At 36.0% G+C, this 21,162-nt stretch overlaps 1 protein-coding gene across 1 annotated transcript in view; it reads left to right on the top strand.

Annotated features, from left to right (window-relative positions):
• PIP4P2 (phosphatidylinositol-4,5-bisphosphate 4-phosphatase 2) overlaps positions 1 to 19,084 on the top strand; it is a 55,669-nt gene extending 36,585 nt beyond the window's left edge. Inside the window, exons 5-7 of the mRNA XM_041769483.1 lie at positions 3,262 to 3,314; positions 16,593 to 16,683; positions 17,519 to 19,084. Of these exons, the coding sequence (XP_041625417.1) occupies positions 3,262 to 3,314; positions 16,593 to 16,683; positions 17,519 to 17,662 (288 nt within the window). The 3' untranslated portion in view covers positions 17,663 to 19,084. The remainder of the gene's footprint in view (positions 1 to 3,261; positions 3,315 to 16,592; positions 16,684 to 17,518) is intronic.
• The last annotated feature ends 2,078 nt before the right edge of the window (positions 19,085 to 21,162 follow it).

The following is a 21,162-nucleotide window of genomic DNA, read 5'->3' on the forward strand; positions in this document are numbered from 1 at the left end:
AAGCTATTTTGAGGTCATCATCTAGTCAGAATAATGTTTTGAGGGATGTTGCTTAGAAAATAGTTTTCCAAAAGAATAAAGGGAATACTTAGCCTTTAGCTAGCCCTGCATGAAAAATAAAGAAGTTTCTTAAGACACTGAACAGTGGAGTTTAATTTTGCATTTCTATGGGGGCAGGTGTTCTCTGTTGCTGATAAAGCAGGTGGTTTGTCAACCAATACTTGACTATGGGGTTAGCATGCCCCAATAAAAACGTAACACAATCTACAATATATGCCTGATTCATAGATGATGATTCAAATTTTGCTCTGAAGTGAGCCTGTGTAGTACCTTCAGTCAGGGTCAGATTCTCATTATTTGGACATAGGACATATGGTTTGGTGTCATAGCGGATAGTAACAATATTAACTTGCATAATTCAAAGTAATGACATCAGTTACCTATTGTATCCCTTAAAAAAATAAAATCCAGTAAGGTACTATCAAAGAACTCATTTTTAGCAGTATATAACTTTCTTATGGCCTTCTAAGATTGATTTAAAAAGTATATCTTGGGGAAACTAAGTTTATCTGTTACATAGAACAGTTAGAAATAAGTCAAATATTGGATGACCTGTACTAAAAATGATTGAGTTTTAGAGAAGTTGCCTTTAATCTTCTGATAGAAAATAGATAATTTTTCCCCCTATTGAAGTTCTAGTAATAAGATTATAAGAGTACAGAGGCTGCATTTTAGATAAAGGAATAGTAGTAAATCAACTTCCTTTCAAAAGCACAGGTATTTGCATTCACTTGAATAGATTATTGCAAAATTATTTCTAATAATAGATGTTCTTCTGTTCTTAGTTTGCTGCATTTAAGTGAATACTGGGAGATAACAAAACCCAACGTGTTAGGTTGCTGGCTGTATAATTTACTAATTACATAATAAGGTCTTAGCTGTTTGCCAGTTATAACTGAATTCACCATGATTAATCTATGCTGAAATGAAGAACACAATTAAATGATAATATTGGACTAAATCATCTCTTTAGGTTGGTCATTTAAAATTCTGGAATTCTTATGCCAATTTTAAGCTTGGATTTTGAGTTCCTCTTTGCTCAAGGGTTTCATAACAGCTTCCTTAACTACTTTGTTTTTTTAACTATGAAAAACTTAAATTGTTATTTGTAAATAAAATTTGAAATGATGTCACAAGTTCAGCATCTGTCCTAAAACTAAATACAGTAACATAAAAAAGGGACACGTGGGTGGCTCAGTCAGTTAAGTGTCCAACTCTTGATTTTGACTCAGGTCATGATCTCAGCGTGGTTCCGCTAGGCATGGAGCCTGCTTAAGATTTTCCCTCCCTCTGCCCCTCTCCCACCTTCCCTCTCTCTCTCTCTCTCTCTCTCTCTCTCTCTTTCAAAAAAATACTCATCACCTTGTCCACCTCAGGTTGGGGTGGTTGGGCCTGTTGGGCCTGTAGAAAAAAAAGTACTCGGTAAGATTTCTGGATTCTTCACTTCTTAATATTCTGTAGAACTCAGGAAATTTTTGTTTAGCACATGAATTCTGGCATTTTTACTATTAAGCTTTGCAATAAGTTAACTTGTTACGAAAGTATGAAAAAAAGACTTACTGGCACTGGAACAAAAAGTAGCCTTGGCTTGGCATTCTTAGATGTTGAAAAATAATTATTTTGAAAAGAGAATGAGCATTCATGTAGAGTTTCATCCCTAGTTTATTTATCAGGAGACTCTATGTGCCTACTGTGACTGAGATCATTTCCAGGTTAACTAACTTTCTTTGAGGTTTCCAATAAGAATGAAGAAAGGGAAGTCTAGGAAAATATTTGATTTTTTTCTTTAAAGTCAATAGTTTTTAAAAATTAAAAAAGAAAAACTGTTATATATCAAATGCTTTCTGAAAGTTATCTTCTATTGTGTGGAAAACATTTCGAAATGGATAATTTATTGAAGCTCTGCTATACCTAGAACTGGAAGGTTTGGAAAGAGATGTGATTTGGAATCTTAAAAATTATTTTTATAAAAGAAAAGTTGTTTTGGTGATCAAACTGAAGTACTTAAAGGAATTCTCCTAAAACTCTAAAGGAAATATAGAAGGAATATAGAAAAGTAAGCAAAGTGAAAAATGAAAAAAAGCATTTTTAAATAGACATTTTGTGATTAAGATTTACTTTAAATTTATATTGCACATCCTTTCTAAGGCTATAACCCCCTACCAGTAAACCATTTCAAGTATCTTAATAACAAGGAAGGTAGCCCCTTCTATTACCCATATTTACAGGGAAGAAAATTTGCACCATAGAAGGAATATCTTTTTATTACATAAAGTAAGCAAGGACAGAACAGAGAGCAGCTGCCTGACTTGAGTTCTCTATACATTTCATGTGTTTTGTTTACTTTGTGGACTTCCGCATAATTAGATTATAAATAATGTGTTTTAGTAATGAATTTAAATATCCATATATTTAAAAGACTAGTCCTCAAGACTTTTTTAAAAAAGATTTTATTGATTTGAGATAGAAAGAGAGGGCCCAAGCAGGGGTGAGGGGCCGGGGCAGGAGAGGGAGAGGGCGCCTGGGTGGCTCAGTGGTTGAGTGTCTGCCTTTGGCTCAGGGCATGATCCTGGGGTCCTGGGATCAAGTCCCACATCGGCTCCTTGCAGGGAGCCTGCTTCTCCCTCTGCCTGTGTCTCTGCCTCTCTCTCTCTCTGTGTGTCTCTCATGAATAAATACATAAAATCTTAAAAAAAAAAAAAAAAAAAAGAGAGAGGGAGAACAGACTCCCCTCTGAGCAGGGAGCCCAAGTTTGGGCTCAATCCCAGGACCCTGGGATCATGACCTGAGCTAAAGGCAGACGTTTAACTAACTGAACCACCCAGGCACCCTTAGTTCTCAAGATTTAAAGGCAAAACATCTTTGAAGGTCCATGAAATATATTTTTATTCCTTGAGAGTGAACTGAGACATAAAGCTGAAAGAAATGACCCTAATTACAGCATTACGTTCAGATTTCGTTGTAAAGTCAACCTAGATTGCGTCAGAACTTTGGACAAGTCATGGGAACTGCTGCAGAGGAGAATCCCAAACATTATTTTAAGGGAAAGGAAGAAGTATTGAAGGGGAAAAGCTCCTATAACCATGAGAAGGGGGTTGCTTCTGCTGTGATCCCTGATAACATTTGAACTAAAAGAAACATCTTATCAGATTGGATAGTTTTCAGTTGTTTTTCTTTTCAATCTTTTCTTTTTATTTACAGTGGATGGAACTGAGGTTCAACACTCTGGCAAAATGCCCACACTGCAAAAAAATGTAAGTTTTACTACCATTGGAAATGCTACTGGGAAGTACTTGAGAAGAGTTTAAAGAGCAGAATTCTTACTATGGTAGATTTTGATTTGAAGATATACCATGGGATGAATGCATACTTAATATATTTATGCTTTCCAAGACAAAAAAAAACCCATATCTTTAAGCTGATTAATATGTTCCATTTTGAAATGAAAATGATTGGGCTTGATTATCACTCTCCAAAGGGAAATCAATTTCTAGGAAAGAAATTACTAATATTACCAGTAACCTGGTGAGGATTTACAAATGCCCTAAGAGGTTATAATCTATAGCAAATAATCTAAAATTTATATTTAAAAAATGGACTGTAATTTAGGAGAAGCACCAGTTTTTTGGAAGTTTATAATTAGATAGTTGTTAGCTTTTTAAATTTCCTGTCTAGTGAGACTATTCTCTGAGAGCAAAGTTTATGTAATTATTTATGTATTTAACTACTCAGTGTATTTTCCTCTATTCCTAAATAGCATACCTAAGGAAATTTACAAAAAGTGGTATAAAAATGGTAAAAAAAATTGGAGATATTTTGATTAAAGACATATTATGGGAGCTCTATTGGGGGTGGGTCCCCAGATCACCCTAAGATAATGTGATTTTCTAGGAGGATTAATAAGAATTAGTGTATATTTGTAGTCACAGCTATGATTTATTACACAAAGCAAAATCAGCAAAAGAAAAAGACACAGGGGACAAAGTCTGGAGGACACCAGGTGCAAGTTTCCAAGAGTCCTCTCCTAGTAGAGTCACACATGAAGGGCTTAATTCCTCCAGCAGGGAATTGCCACATCGCAGGTGAAATATTGTCTATTGAAGAGGCTCATTAGAGATAGCGTCCAAGGTTTTTATGGGCGCTGGTCACATCGGCACCTACTGCATAGCACACACCAAATTTCTAAACTCTCAGAAAGAAAGCAGGTATTCAGCATAAATCATATAAATCATATTGTTTGCATAAACAATTTAGGCACAGTAGGCCACTCTTATCAGTTAGAGAATTGTGGGAACGTTTTAGATATTTAGGTTCACAGATGTCAGCCAAGGGTCAATCCTGAAAGCAGACCTTTCTAAGGATACCTGTCTCAGGCCTGCTATATATGAACTCTTTCTGCACAATATTTATTTTGATAACAAAATTTTAATTTAAAAATTATTGTTCTCCACTTATATGTGTGAACTGTAACTTTAGCTAAGGAAATTAAACTGCAGTGGGTTGACAGTTCAGCTTTTAAAACTGAAAATATGAGTACGAGGTTTAATTAGTGTGATCCCTAGTATGATATAAACACCTTATCTGTTTTGAGGGATTCCTAATGATTTCTAGGAGAAGAGAACTGAGAAGTGTCTGAGTAAAGTATGTGTAACAAAATTTCCCCGTTTATCTCTGCTGGATCTAATTCCAACTGAATATAGCCTTGTAAGGATAACTTCTTCACAGCATATTTCTAGGTTCAGAAGAACAGACATTTCCTTTTTTTAAATTTATTTGTGAAATTAATCAACTGAATTCTTGACTTTGTCGAATCCAGTAGAAATCTGTACATGAGAAGCAAAGTGGATAACCTCAAATACTACACAGAAAAAGATATACTTGAGAGACACTTCCGTACACATGTATGTGAAAATATGTGAATGATCCATATTTTGTGCGTTATCTATATTTTCACAAAAATGAAAAAAATTAAATTACAAATATCTTCACCAAAAAAGATTAAATTGGATGAAAAATTCTATGGAATTAAAAATTCTGTAGCACCTACGTGGCTCAGTCAATTAAGCACCCAACTCTTAGTTTCAGCTCAGGTCATGATCTCATGAGTTGTGAGATTGAACCCCATGTGAGGCTCGAGCTCAGCATGGAAACTGCTTGGGATTCTTTGCCTCCTTTTCTGCCCCTTTGTGGTGCATGCATACACTAGCACTCTCTCTCTCTCTTTCTCTAAAAAAATAAAGTCTTCTAAAAAATTAAATAAAAATCTACAGAAGATAAAAACCAGAAACTTCTTATGATTAGTAGAGTGTATGCTAAGTACAGTGATGGTTACTTTATACACAGAGATCTATTAGCTGTAATCCTTCCAGCAATCCTGGAACACAGGAATTATTATCCTCATTTTACAGATGAGGAACTGTTAGTGAGATTAAGGATTTTGCCTAAGTGATTTGCTTGGGTAAGTGTTTTAGAACAGTGGCAATACTTTGCTAATAATAAAGAAACATTGAATGACCAGATAGTCTATGATTGGTTAAAATTCCACAAGACAGTGTATTCATGTTAAGAATTTGTATCAGTTACTTAAGGAACAGTGTGCATAGAAATTCACATGGAATAAATCTGCTTAAAATCACTCTTAAAGGAACATTTATGGAATTGGAATCACATGCTAAACATGGGAGGACTCAGGGCATCCGTTACTTATTTGAGTAAAGATGCTGTTATCACATGAACACTCATGGCTTGTATCTACAGTTGTTTTCTCTTTGAATGTTCTCCTTCATAACAAAATGATGAGTCAACTGTTGAGATAAGATTCTAAGGAATCTTCTTTCTTTTTTTTTTTTTAATTTTCTTAATAGATTTATTTATTTATTTGGGGGGGGGGCGGAGGGGCAAAGGGAAGGGAAGAGGGAATCCTAAGCAGACTTTGCACTGAGCATGGAGCCCAAAGTGGGCTTGATCCCATGACCCTGAGATCATGAGCTGAAACCAAGAGTCAGATGCTTAATTAACCCTGTGCCACCCAGCCGCCCCAGGAATCTTACTTCTTTAAACACAAGTACAAAACACGCTAAAACTATGTTGAAGTTATAGAGGTTACTAAATCATTGCTATGAAACCATCACAAAACACATGCAGGAAAACTTGCCCCAGTGGCTCCGGGGACCAAGAAGCAGTTTTTCATGTCACTGTTTCCCACTGGGGCGAGCTTGTTCTTTCGGTGAGCTGGGCACCTTGCCGCCACTGTGGGACAGGAGCTGTAGTCCTAGCATTCTGAAATAGTGCTTGGTCTACATCGTTGTGATAGACCTAAGACTGGTAAAGAGGCTGGTTTAATCTGTGATAATTACTATTGGGTATCATTTCTCCGTATCACTGACATACTCCTTTGTGGATCATCTCCTGACATTTTAAATGATAGTAGGCTCTTACTCTCTTTTATTTTGCTGTTTCGTGCTTTCTTTTATGATTATCCATGAATTGAGTAGACAGTCTTGTGCGAGATACTGTATGCTTGAAATAGAGGATGTAACCTTGTCTTCAGGGAACTTATTCTTGTGGATATTGGGGAGAGAATAGTCAAGTACAATAAAGTTTTAAGTGCTTTGAAAGAGCGACACCTTGCATTTTCTGCTCTCAGAGCCCCGAACCCAGATTAGAGGGAAAGGGTACTTGAAGAGAAGGCTTCCAGTTGGGTGGATGGTATATGAAATAGGTTATTAAAGATAAGTGGGAATCATGTGACAAAAGAAGGCAGGATGGGTCCTTGTAGAAGGAGCTACCTGTGCAGAGGTACGGTGGAGTCAAGGTATATAGATGTGATATTAAGGAAATGGAACAGATAGGATTGAATGTGAAGGTATGAGAGCGGTTGGGGTAAAGGATGACTTTCTGACAGGCTATGGAACCATTTGCTAAGATAGGGAATTAGCATCTAGAAGAACTATGTCTGGCAGACACATGCCAAATTCACTTTGAACATATTGGATATAAAGAGACTCTAGGTGTGCTAGGCTGTCTAAATCTTCATCCCTTGAAATTCATATCCATCTACTTTTCAAACCACTGATCCTTGATCAGTATAGCCTTGGCTCCTCCCTGCCTTTACCAGGATAAATGACATCTGAAAATAATTCCGTATTGGTTATCTTTTTACAAATGTACAGCTGTGCACTTCAGCAAAACCCTTGCTGGACACTCCCTTTTGATTAAATCCCTGTCCCTGCTTAAATCCTTCTCCCATCCCTCTTAAACTCCCAGCCCTCCGCCACCAGTCCTGCAGCCTCAGCAGGGGAGCTGCCTTCTGTGTCCGACTGAGGCTATCCGTGCACGCTCCGTCTTCCCGCTGCCTGTCCATACACCACCTGTATCTGGGCGCACTTCATTTTCTTTTCTCAGAAGGAGGCAGTTCTCTTCCCTTCGGTGCGTATTCCTTTGTTTGATCAAGGCACCCATTCCATCTGGAGTGAAGTGCAATTAGCCATCATCCCCAGTGGGTCCCTGAATTTGCTTTTATAAAATTCATGTCCCAGTGGCAACTTTGATAGATCTGATCAGTCCTCATCCTGCTTATATTCTCTGTAGTCAGTATTTGGTTCTGTGGATCATCCTGGTTTTTTCCTTAAAATTTGTTATTTTCTCAGTTTCCAGGTACCACTTTGTCCTGCTCTCTTCCCACTTCTGAGAACATTCCTGCGCTATTCCCTTTGTTGACTTCACTTTCTCTTCCAAGTAGTTAAATATTGCTTTTCTCCAGGGTTGCAACTTTACCACACAAGATCTTGGTTTTCTCATAGTTTCGTCTGTCATATAAATGCCATTAAATCACAACCAAACGCCACTAAATCATCTCAGGTCTGTCTTTGGAGCTTCAGATAATAAATATGCAGCCTGTATTCACCATTTTCCCTATGATTATTTCAATCTGGATGTCCATTGGTATCTCAAACCTACATACTCAACTTCCTTACACTCTGCAAACTAAGATTCCGTGTCTGCTGATGAATATATTGCACTAATGAATGTTATCCCATCTGCCCAGCAGACCAAGCCAGAAATCTGAATGTATCTTTATTCCCCATATCCAAATGGAAACAAGTCCTATCATTTCTCTCTTTTGACATTTCAGTTCTGATCTCTTATTCCCACTATTCCTACTTTAGTTCATACATTTAGGATCCCTCTCCAGGACTGTTGTAACAGCTTTCTAATTTATCTGTTGGCCTTTAGCCTTGCCGTTCTCTTTTCCAATTATTAGAGTAATGGTCCAGATACAAATATGATTTTAAACTCTGGCTCTAAATCTTTTAGTAGCTCCAAAATTCATGGTCGTGGTGTACAGTTGTACAGGCTGTATATTGCACGAGGTGCTATTGTCATTATTATCCCGGGCTTGTCTATTTGTGGCATATAAAGTATCCTGAAGAAGGACGTATTTTACTTATTGATATAAAGGCACCATATGGACTATTATAGGCCCATTGCCTAAAATCCAAAATCAAACTCCAAACTTCTTAGCAAGGTATATACAACCCTCCAGGTTTAGGTATTTGCCTTATCTATCTAGTGATGTTTTTATTATGCTTTCTTCCATCTTCATACACAAATTACTATGTACCAGCCTCAATAAAATATTCAAATTCCATAAATATACAATACAGTTTCTTGCTTCTGTCCCTAAATCTCATCCTGCTGGACCTCAGACGGCCTGCCTAGTCCATTTCTCCTTCCTCTATACTTGGAAAACCCCTACTTAACTTCACAAATTAACTCCTACTATAACCCTTGATTCTACTACTCACCTACAGAAGTTACTCTGCTGCTTGTTTCTTGAACAAAATTCTTATGTTCTTCAAACCTGAACAATGTCACTGTTTCCTGCTCAGATTACTTACTAGTTTTCTCATCTCTTCACATCTTATCCTGTCCTTAAGCTATAACTAATAAAACTTTCCCTGGCTACCTCATCCGCAAGTTGTGCTGTAAATAATATTGATTGGCACTGTCTTCATTTTCCAGATGTCCTTTATAATGCTTGTGGCCCATGGGGGAGTATTGCGAAGGGAAAAGTTACTAACCTGAGGAGTGAATAGTTAGATGTTTGGGAGGTATTGCATGATCTCTTACTTTTGGGAGATTTCTTGTCCATGTTTTGTATATTAGAGGCTCTTGACTTTCATATCCAGTAACATAGAGCACTAGTTAACTATAACAAACATTCTTTTAAATGCATAGTTCAGTTCATATAAAAGTTAAGAAAATACCCAGGGATGGGAAATAAAGAGGAAAGGACAATCATGGCTGTCATTTCAAGTATCCTGAGGGTATTTGCCAATACTGGTGATCTGGCCCCTTGGGTTTCAATGTTCAGATGAAGAATGAGAGAAAGGCCTTGGCCTCCCAGAATGTGGAAAGTTGAAATACCATCCCGTCACTCCCAGAAAAAGTACTTAAGGCTGTTCTTCATGAAAAGAGTGGGTAGGGAAAAAAATCTACCAGAAAAGGAATGTTACAAAGTAGAAATTCGATGAGCCTTATATTTTACCTCGTTTATGTGGTCTAGGAAAAGCCAGTCTCTGACATCAATTTAAAGTGGTTTAGGGTTTGTATCATTCTAGGGAACCTGGGAAAAGCAAATGAAAATTCTCTGTGGGTGAAGCCTCCCCTAAACCATTCTTATGGATTTCTTATATTAAGAACTGCCAAAATAAATTATCAACAAAAGTTACCAACCACATGAGGAAGCAAGGGACTATAAGCAGAATCAGCATCAGAAACAAACAGTAGGGCAGCCCTGGTGGCGCAGCGGTTTGGCGCCGCCTGCAGCCTGGGGTGTGATCCTGGAGACTTGGGATTGAGTCCCACATCCGGCTCCTTGCATGGAGACTGCTTCTCCCTCTCCCTCTGCCTGTGTCTCTGCATCTCTCTCTGTGTGTCTATGAATAAATAAATAAAATCTTTTTTTTTTTTTGAAAAGAAACAAACAGTATAATTAGATTCCCAAGGACTTCAGATATAACTATTATAGAATATGTTACAACCGTGTATAAAATGTTTTAAAAAAATAGAAGTGAGAAAACAGTCCATAAAAAAACGACCAAGCACACACAGAAACCTGTACACAAGCTTTCATAGCAACTTTATTCTTAATAGACCCAAATTGGAAACAACTCAGATAAAAAAAAAAAAAGAAAAAAAAAAGGAAACAGCTCAGATGTCCTTCCATGGGTGAATGGTTAAACAAACTGTGGTACTTCCATACCTTGAAATACTACTCAGCAATGAAAGGAATGAGGTATAGACATATGCAACAGCTTGGATGAATCTATGCTGAGTGGAAAAAAAACAGTCCCGTGAGGTTGCCTACAGTATGATTTCATTCATCTAACATTTTGAAATGGTAAATTTTTAGAAATGGAGAGCAGATTAGTGACCATGTAGTGGGTGCAGAGGGTAGGGCAAATCAGAGGGACACAGGTGTGGTTATAAACAGATTGTTGTAGTGTTGGAACTGTTTTGTATCTTTACTGTGGTGATGGATACTTAAACCTACACATGTGATAAGATTGTATAAAATTAAATACGCACATACACAAATGAGTATAAATAAAATAGGAAATCTGTCAGTGGATTGAACCAGTACTTACATCCTGGTTCTAATAATATACTGTAGTTTGCCAGCTGTTCTTACCATTGGAGAAATGGCATAAAAACCCATGGGATCTTTCTGTATCATTTCTTATAACTGCTTATGAATCTACAACTCTCTTAGAATAAAACATTTACTTAACATAAACAACAACCAGGTAGATTTAAAAAAAAAAACAATAAAACTCACAGAAAATACAATGCAATGAATGGACAGATTAAGCAGCGGGTGAAGGTGAAAATTGAATTTTTGGTGGGTTACAAGAGAGAAGTAAATGAATTACCTAGAATCCAACAGGGGCACACAGGTAAGAGTAATATTAAGAGAAATGTGTATGAGAGGCATCTGAATTATATCTGATTTAGAAGGCAAAACTGGAGAATGAGATGGGACATTTTGAAGAGATAATCCCAAAGGATTTTTCAGATCTGTGAAAGATCTGAACCTTTAGATCCCAAAAGAACACTGAAATCCATGCAAAATAAGCAAGTGCATTATAGTGAAATTGCAGAAAACCTAAGATAAATAGAAGATAATAAATAAAAGCAGAGAGAGAGAAGACTGATTTTTTTTCTAAAGAATTTTTAAAAGATTTTATTTATTTGATAGAGAGACAGCACAAACAGGGGCAGAAGGAGAGGGAGAAGCAGGGTCCCCGCTGAGCAGGGAGCCCGATGTGGGGCTTGATCCCAGGACCCTGAGATCATGACCTGAGCTGAAGGCAGATGCTTAGCTGACTGAGCCATCCAGGCTCCCCACCCCCAGATTTTACTATAAAAAAGTCCCGGTTCTGTCAGCAAACATCTCAACAGCAACAATGAAACCCAAAAAACAAATTTAAAGACACTTAAAAGTATTAAGAGAAATTAAGCATCAAACTGATATTATAGCCCAACCTAAGCCATAAGAGAATAATGAAGACACTGGTCTGTATTTTAAAATGCATACCAATGCACCACAAACAGCAACAATAGCAAAAAATCCAGAACATTTACCATCTTGATACCCTCACTAAAGAAACTGCTAAAAGATGAACTTAGGGAAAATGGAAAATATCCTGAAGGAAATTTCTACAAGGCGAAAAGAAAAGGTGAACCAAGATTTTGTAAACAGTCATCAGGAACATTGTATAAAAGAGCAAAAGCAGCAGTAATGAGAATATTAATGCTAATGAATTTGGGGAAATAATACAAGAGAACTGACATATTGGGAACAAGAACATCTAAGATGGGAGTAGAAGTTTGGAAGTTAACGCTTTCTGTGATTCCGTATTGGGAGGGTAGATTTGCTAAATGATTTTGGTTTTTAAATGTTATGTATGTTAAAAAATTTCTGCTAAATTAGTAGAAATAAATTGTAAAACTTTCTAAATAGTAGGTGGAAAATGAAATAAAAAAATCATGGTCAAGCCACAAGAAGTGTAGAAGTGAGGGTGGAGAAGCATAGAAAATACAGAAACTATAGAAAGCCAAAATAAGATAGCAGAAATAATCCACATATATATCCGCTGTCAGGTTATATGTAATTAGACTTGGACTCGTTAGCAAGACGTTCCAGGAATTATCAGACTAGCCTGAAGTCCATGTACAGTTTGAAGAAGAAACCCATGAAATACAAGAACATAGGATGAAGATAAAAGGAGAGAAAAAAGGTCAAATCACAAAACCCTCACCAAAGGAAAGCTACACCATGCAACACTAGCCAACATGAAAATAATAATATTAACGTCACTTAAAAGAATGCTGTTCTCTTCTTTATTTTACCAGAAGAACTTTCAAAGTCTAACTGGCCACCCAGCTAACCACATTTTCTAGTCTCTCTTGAAGAAGATTGTAGCCATGTGTTCAAATTAAGGCAAAACTGCTTGTCTTAATTTTCTCTCCCCTCTTCCATTTGGCTGGAAAAGGCATCTGCAGCAGGACACTTGTCACCTCTGTTGTCTGGCAAGAGCAGTTAATCCCAGAACAGAGCTGTTTCTCCAGCCTGAAGCTGTACATTTATCTTTGAAATCTTATATGCAAAAGAAATAAACTTTTTAAGCTACTATATATTGGATGTCTTTATTCTAGCATTTTAGCAGGTACCTTGAGTATATCTCATGTGCTTTAGGGTAAAAAGAATGATTATTATGGTCACTCCATCAAAAACAAATTCTGGAGGCTGCTGGCTGGCTCATTCGGTAGAGCACGTGACCTCAGGGTCATGAGTTCAAGGCCTACCTACACTGGGCATGGAGCTTACTTTAAAATAAATAAATAAATTTTAAAAAACAAATGCATAAATTCTGGGTTTGTGTGAACCACATAATATGACTTCAAAATAAGTGAAATAAAAATTTATAATTATAAGGACTGTGCTCTTGTACACCAAGACATTAATATGAAAAGGTAAATTCTAATACTTTTAGAAGATTTTAGAAATATTTTTATGACAGGTAGAAAAGAATTTCCTACACAAGGCAGAAGAAACCAGAAAGGAAAACATGGATAATTTTTACTATGTTAGAATACATTAATTTCATGAATAAAAACTTATTATTGAAGCATGTTATTCAAAATGAATTTTAAAACTCACAGGCTTAGAATCCTCAGGGACAGCAGCATCTATGTGCCAAGTCAGAACTAAAACCACCGTCACAGATTTCACCCCACTGACTGTTTACAAGACCCCTGGTGGGTGTAGTTTAAAAAATTTTAAGAACCAAAAATTCTCTCAGTTATTGGCACAGTCTGTGAGCCATGGGTTTGAGGCAGTCGGTGAGCTCACTCACATCTGCATGAGCTTTGTGGTCCTGGAGCAGGATGTTCCTAGCACCCTCTGCCGGGCTGAGGTCCACCTGCAGCCCCCCTCGGGTGGCTGGAGAAAGTTCCTAGACAGGTTCACCTCGCAATCCTCAGGCTTCTGCCTCTTGAGAACTATTGGGTCTTGTGTGCACTTGAATCATATGTGATCGAGAACTGACGAAAGATAATACTTCACTTCTGTGACCAACTGTTGGAATCAGAAATTAAAACAACAACAACAACACCTTGGTAACATTGTGGGTACCAAGAACCTGTATAGTTTATACATTGTAACATCCTGTTGTAAAATCTGCTAAAAGGCATACTTTCAGCAGGACTTTGTGGGTAGTTGGAGAGGGGATGGCCAAGCCAGGGACAAATTATGTATCTGGAAAACGTTCCTTAGAGATTTTGTGTTTGGCACTTTCAGGTCATCATCTGGCAGGAGCTTATTTAGCATTGGCAGCCTTTCTGAAGTGTGCTTTTATCAGGTTTAGAACCTATGTTAAGGGTTTTAGTAATATTTTAAAACTCTTTAATAATGGTGTTTTTTTTTTTTTTAAGTGAAGGTTAATCTTACAAAAAAAAAAAATGAACAAACAAACCCACAGGCTGAAAGAAGATAGAAACAGTATAGACAACTTCCTGGAATACTATGCAAATTATATAAATATCATCTGTGAGTCCGTAAGCTAAAGATAGCCCCAAAACCAAGGGATAATAAAATGAACAAGTGATTAATGGAGAAAAGAAAACCAGTAGCCAACTAGCCTTTGAAAAGATGTTCAGTTTTGCTAGAAATCATGTTAAAACCAGTGAAATACCCTTCACACCCATAAAATTGTCAAGCATGAAAACAATACTCAGTGTTGAAGTGTTGATGTGGATGGAACATTGGAAGCTCTCGTATGAAGATGGTGGGGATGTGTAAATTGAGCATTTATGAAAGCTGGAGGTATGTCTACAATACAACCTAGCAATTCTGTTCCTAGGAATATGTTTGAGAAAATTCCTGCCTGTGTACGTACGAAACACAAAGGAGTGTTCAAAGCAGCATTGTTATAATAGCCAAAAATTAAGGGGGACAAAAAAACCCACAACCAAACCTTTGCGCGCGTTAACGGGGAGAATAAGTAAACTGGTACTTTCATATAACAGAAGATAGTTGTGAAAATGAGCTAGATCTCCACATACGAGTGTGCAAGAGTCTCCTACAGAGTGTTAAGCAATCAAAAAAGGGCAAGTCACAGAAGCATAGTTCAGCACCCACACATACGAAGTTTTAACACATGCAAAACAGCACAACGTAGCTCATGCAGATACCATGCGTGTACTAAATGCATATGAGATTTTTAAATCTATGCAGTAGGTACCTGTTGCTCATTACTTTATCCCCATGATAATATGACACTGGAGTTAATAGGGTAGCAGTAGAGTCTTTCTTTTGTGGGAAGACCTCCCAGAGGTAGTGATTGTGTAGGTTGGATGATGGGAAATGAGCATGGCTTTTCTAAGGATAATTCACGCACTGAAATTAATGTACTAAATAATAAATAAATGTACTTTGGCTCACAGAAAAGCTGCTCCGGTATTCACTGAAGACCTTTTGATTTCCTTAATATACAATCTGATAAACTGAGCTGGTTTACAATCCTTGGCAGATTAGACTGCCAGAGGCAGATACACAGGTAAATGGGACATGACAGCCGGCTGTGAGGCATAAAGGCAGGGAAAACCCCCAAATGCCCGTGTAAGAATTAAAACTAAAAGTAGTCTAAAGGCTAACTATAAAGGCAGTGAATCTTACATGTCCTGGTAACTCCACGTAGCAAGCTGTATGCGATGGTGACATGACCCCAGGTGACCCAGATGTTTGTTTCAGTTCAGGAATTTAGGAATGTTGATGATATATATATGAAACATTATTCATTAATTTTTTAAAAAAGGTTTAGAACTTGAAACTTTTTCTGTTATGCAAAATTAACCTCTTTGGAATAGCACATCTCTAAAGTATGCCTAGTAAGTAATACATTTATTTATTCTATTTATGCAGCATACCTTCTTTGAGCAGTTACTCTGTGCGAGGCATGATGTTGACACTGGCCATACAAAAACAGATCAGATACTTGATTATTTGATTCACTAATACAGCGCCTCCTACATGATGTGTGTTAATATATTTATGCTTAGGAAGAGAAGAAAGTGCTAATTTGGTGGTGTGATTTTCTGCTATACTTGTACCATTTTGAAAATTACAAAAATTAAAAGTATAAATAACTCAAAAGTATTGGATTTAAAATTTCAGTTGAGAAGTGTGGCAACAGTATAGGCTTTTATGAATTTCCCATAGGCTTCTTGCAGTATGTATTAAAAGATTTTAAAAAGTTTAATCTCGTTGATTTTAGAATCCTAATCTTGAAATTTTATTTTGAGAAAACCAAGAAAACTAAACAGAATGCTTTTTAAAATGATGTTTACCTGGCATTATTTACAGTAATGAAAATTCTAAGTGTTCAGTAGTAGGGGATTGGTTAAATTAGGTTATATTCATCCATTGGAATTCCAATTTGACAATATTTAATGACATAGGAAAATGCATATACTATGTTAGTAAATTAAAAAAACTAGCTGGAGGAAAATATGCTGAAATACTAAGTGACTATGTAGTGGGTTTATAGGCAATTTTCCTGTCCCTTTTTATTATTTACTCTATTTTTCAAATTTTCTACAGTAGACATACACTGTTATAACTGCAAAAAATGAAGCGCTATTTCTAAGATAGCACATATTTTCCATCTCAGAATACATTTTTTTGAAATGGGTTTTTATCTTTGGAGATCATTATTGATCGCAGCGGTTCTTTTGTGGATACTGTCAATAACCAAGGCTTGAACTTTGTGTAAAGCCACTGTAATATAATTTATCATTCATCATTATATTGACTTCTTAAAAAGGACATTTTTATGCATGTTCTTCTCTCTCAAAGAAATAAATGGAAGTACATGTATTACTAAAGCCATAGAAAAGTAGTCACAGAGATGAAATGGAGAAACCGCATGTCAGTAATGTTCTCTTCTGCTGTCATGAATTTGCAGTTCCTCAGTGGGTAGTGCACTCCCACGAAGACGCTGCTGTGCATATATTACCATTGGAATGATATGTATTTTCATTGGAGTTGGATTAACTGTGAGTATTACTCTACTCACTGTTAGAATTCTTTCTTCTTAACTTTACCAGTAGTAAACGATGAGGCCTGGGACGGCCTTCAGTGATCCCCAAAGAGCCTGCTTCCCTGGCATACCAGTCCCAGAAGCTTCTGAAGGACTGTGGGCAATCTGAAGCCCAGTCAATCTATGGACCCGTTTGGAATGGAGCTTGCCCATCTGGTGAAATGGTGTTTGGGGACTCCTCTGAAGGTCTCTGACATTGGGGACTTCACCATCCATTAAGCAAAAGCCCACTGTTTTTATTTAGTCCCATACCAAAGCAAAAGCACTACTCAATCAGCTATGGAGGTCTGAAAAGCCATTTTTATTCAAATTAAGCACAGATTTATTATCATTGTGGGGATGGCTTATTTTTAGAGGAGACTGAAGCTAAGTAGTTGGTGTGGGGATTATTCTCCCCCAGGAGAAGGAAGGAGTTACTGATCTTTTTTGCTATTATTTACCTCCCGTTCTCCTTTGTCCTACCTGGTCCCATATTATCAGAGACACTCCTCTTGTGTCATATAACACTAAAGAGTTTCGATGACAGATTTACTTACTTATAGAAACACCATGTTCAAGTGGGCTTTTTTTTTTTTTTGCATAAAATTCATAGTTAATATAACCAGCAGTATTGTCTTACTAAATTTGACTCTGTCAGTGATAGTCCACAAATGCATCAACTCATATTTCATAGGGATATTGTTGCCTTAGGGATGTATTTCCTAAAAATCACGTATAAGCCAACACAAGCTCTTTAAATAAACCTTTGGTTAGTTTTTAATCTTTTGTTATTATATTGCTTTTTATTTTAGGTTGGCACCCAAGATTTTGCAAGGCGATTTCATGCAACCTATGTTTCTTGGGCAATTGCTTATCTCTTAGGTTTGATTTGCCTTATCCGAGCTTGCTATTGGGGAGCCATACGAGTGAGTTACCCAGAACATAGTTTTGCATAAGCTTGCTTGTAATTTGGTGATGCAGGTGAGAGTATCTGGCAGTTCTTGATAAGCTACTCTGGGCATCTTTGAGTCATTCATCCTAATGGATTCCATTCTGGTTTCTGTATAAAGTTCCAAGACTTTGGGAGTGTTTTATGAACAAATGCTCATTGCACTACATTATATGCAAACAGTTTGTTTTGCTGCTAGGTTTTCAAAGCTCCGAATAATAAAACTGTGTCTTCATGTTCTTTTACATCTTTTAAAGATATTTTGGATTTGCCAAACATTACATGTAACATCACCTTTCCATTATTATTTTTAAATCAGTTCCATTACTTGCTGATCTGTGAGTATTCCCAAGGAGTATTTATAAATATTTCTACAATAGCTTCACATTTATACTCACATTTTAGTTAAACAGTATCAAAATTGCTCGCTTTAAAATCTAAGCAATATGCATTTTGCTTGAACTGCTTACTGTAACTTTAACCTAAGATCATAGTGACCTTATTCAGGAAAAAAAAAATTGAGTGTACCTTCAAAGACTTGACATTCTTGTCAGATAAAAACCATTTCTAGATACTGTATGCTTGTTTTTTGTTGTTTGTAGAAAGATACAATATTTTGGTAGTAATTTAAAATACAAGAATGAAAATATTTATTTGTCCACAGTTGGAGATAATGTTGGATAAATGTTTTTTCTCAAAGATCACAGGACTTTTGTCTTTCATTTTTGTCTGCTTTTTTATTTACTAATTATAGAAGTTCTGGTCTAGATTTATGAAATTTAATGTTAATTAGCTGTATGTATTCCTTTATAGATGTTGGAGGAAGTATTTCACATAACATGTTTTATAATAACCATTTGAACAAAGATATATTTACCTTACGTTGCCCCCCTTTACATTGGGTCATGATGAATTTTCCTTACTGGGCTAATTATGGACTACTTACATGAGAAGAGAGCCTGTGACATTTTACACTAGCTAAAATGTTGAGATTAGAGGTAGTTATTCTTATCATTCTTCTCAAATATAGCTGGTCTGATAATTACCCAACTTATTCAAGAAAGTAGATCACATACAAAAAACAACATAGTTTTCTAAGAATTCACTAGGATTTAAGGAATCAGCTCTCGCACTGCCCATCTTTGCAGTTTTGGAAGAGAAATTGCTTAATTGAGAAATAATGTTCTAAAGCCTTTAGTATAGTAGAATTAAGATAAGGGGATAATATGAGTAAATTAATTGGCTATTCCAGAGATAAGAATAATAATTTAAATATTTATGTTCCTGACTAGTGTAAAAATGTACTCATCAGAGAATTTGGAGCAAAATATGTGTAAACTTTAAAGAGTAAATGATAAATGTTTAAATGCAGTAGCTCAGGATTATATGTACCTTTGAAAATACACTAATAAAGATTATTGTTCAAAAATTACTTTGTTATATTTCCATTTTTTAAAAATAAAATGGTGTTTCCAAAATTACCTTGAGTTATTACTCTAAAGGAGTTTTCGTGTTTAAGAACATATGTAATATTTCTTTATATAATATTCACTTATTTTTTTTCTAGTATTTTCATGGTTTCATTTTAGAAATACAGATTTTAAATCCATTAGTATTACATTTGATGTAAGGTATGAAATAAGAATCTAATTTATTTCTTAATGGCTAACTAGTTGTAACAGCAAACCCACATTAAATTATATGCTGCATGATCTTTTTCCTTTTGGACTATAATTCCGTGATAGTAGGAACTTTGGTGGCCTTTCTCACTGCTCTACCTTCAGCATTTAGAACAGCGCCTAGTGCATTTGTGTTCAGTAGATATTTGTTGCATGAATGAATAAATGATTGGATGAATTGGTATGTTAAAATTTTATCCCTTGGGTTTAGTCTTTATATTTTGTTACAGAATATATAAGTGAATATCCATATACTCTTGTGTTAAAGAAAAACTTTCTAAGTAAAACCTCAAAACAAATCACATAAAAGGATTGATAGATTGTATGATGAAAAGAAAAAAAGAACTGTGTGAAAAAATCATAACGAAAGCCAAAAGATTAACTTTGATATTTCCACAATAGTAGAAAGAGTTAATCTTTTTAATACAGGAAAGAACTAAAGGTACAAAAAAGCAATTCATAAAAGAAGAAATGCTATAAGTAATAAACATGAACTTCTTTTCAGTTTACTAATAATCAAAGAATGTAGGTTAAAACACAGAGATTCTATTTCTTACCTACTATATTAACAAAGAATGAAAAAGAGCGATTAATCCCCGAAATGCTGATGATCCGAGAAAGTACACACACACACACGCAGTCTTTGACATCGTAATTCTGTCTCTAGGAATTTATCCTAAAGATGTTCTGGATAAAAGAACAAATATATTTGTATAATAATACTTATCACATTTTTGTTTACAATAGAGATTAAAAGTAAGAAGTCTAAAAATTCAACTAAGTTATAGGTGAAATAGATCATGGTACTTATATTGTGAAATAACAGGTAGTCATTAACAAGATGATGAAATTTCTTATTTAATTGAATTGGCAATGGTTCACAAAATAAGGTGTGACAAAATCAGATTACAAATCAATATGCACAGTGTAATCTACTTTTTGAAGAAAATTATTTTATGTGTATGTGTTCAAAAAAACTAAGGCAAATTAAGCACTAAAACATTAAGAAGGGTTATCTCTGGGTGATAAAAGATAATAGTTAACAGATCCTATACCGAAGCTTAGTCTTATATCAATTAATATAAATTTTTACATCCAAATTTATGAGACTTTATATCCAGTTTTATTTAAAGTAAAGCATTCCTTCCAATTCCTAGTACAGATAAACTCAGAAAGTGCTGGGAAAATGTTGTTTGAAATACACCATAGTCACTAATCAGGAAAGGAAGGATTTTTTTGTACCTGCTGTACGAAGTAGTAAAAAATGGCCTAGTTCTTAGAAAAAAGGGAAAAAATGGAACCACACTCAGTTATTTTTGAGCACATCATTTGGAAGACTACATGTGTCATTTAGAAGATCCTAATAATGTGTGTAAGGTACAGTGCTGACCTCACAGCACTTGCAGTTTAATAGCCTCAGGAAGCCTAGAAAGCACATATTCTGGTTCCTGTTTTACCAGAAGAAATTGAAGTATCACTCTTACAGATCTGAAAATGTGGGTTTTAAGTGGGGTAGGCAACTGCGTTCAAAACAAGAACTTCTGGATGATTTTGATGTAGGTTTTCCTGAATCATCCTCGTGAGAAACACTGTACACACACGTTTGCATCCACTTTCTCTGGCATTCAGATTTTCTTAAATAGAAAGGCTTTGATTGTATTTGAGTAAATAATGCCATTTCCTTCGATTATCTTTTTTTAAGCTCTTATTTATTTATTCATGAGAGATGCACAGAGAGAGGCAAAGACACAGGTAGAAGGAGAAGCAGGCTCCTCCCTGCGGGGAACCCGAACTCATCCCAGGACCCCAGGATCACGCCTTGAGCCAA

Source organism: Vulpes lagopus, chromosome 9, assembly GCF_018345385.1.
Source record: "Vulpes lagopus strain Blue_001 chromosome 9, ASM1834538v1, whole genome shotgun sequence".
NCBI lineage: Eukaryota > Metazoa > Chordata > Mammalia > Carnivora > Canidae > Vulpes > Vulpes lagopus.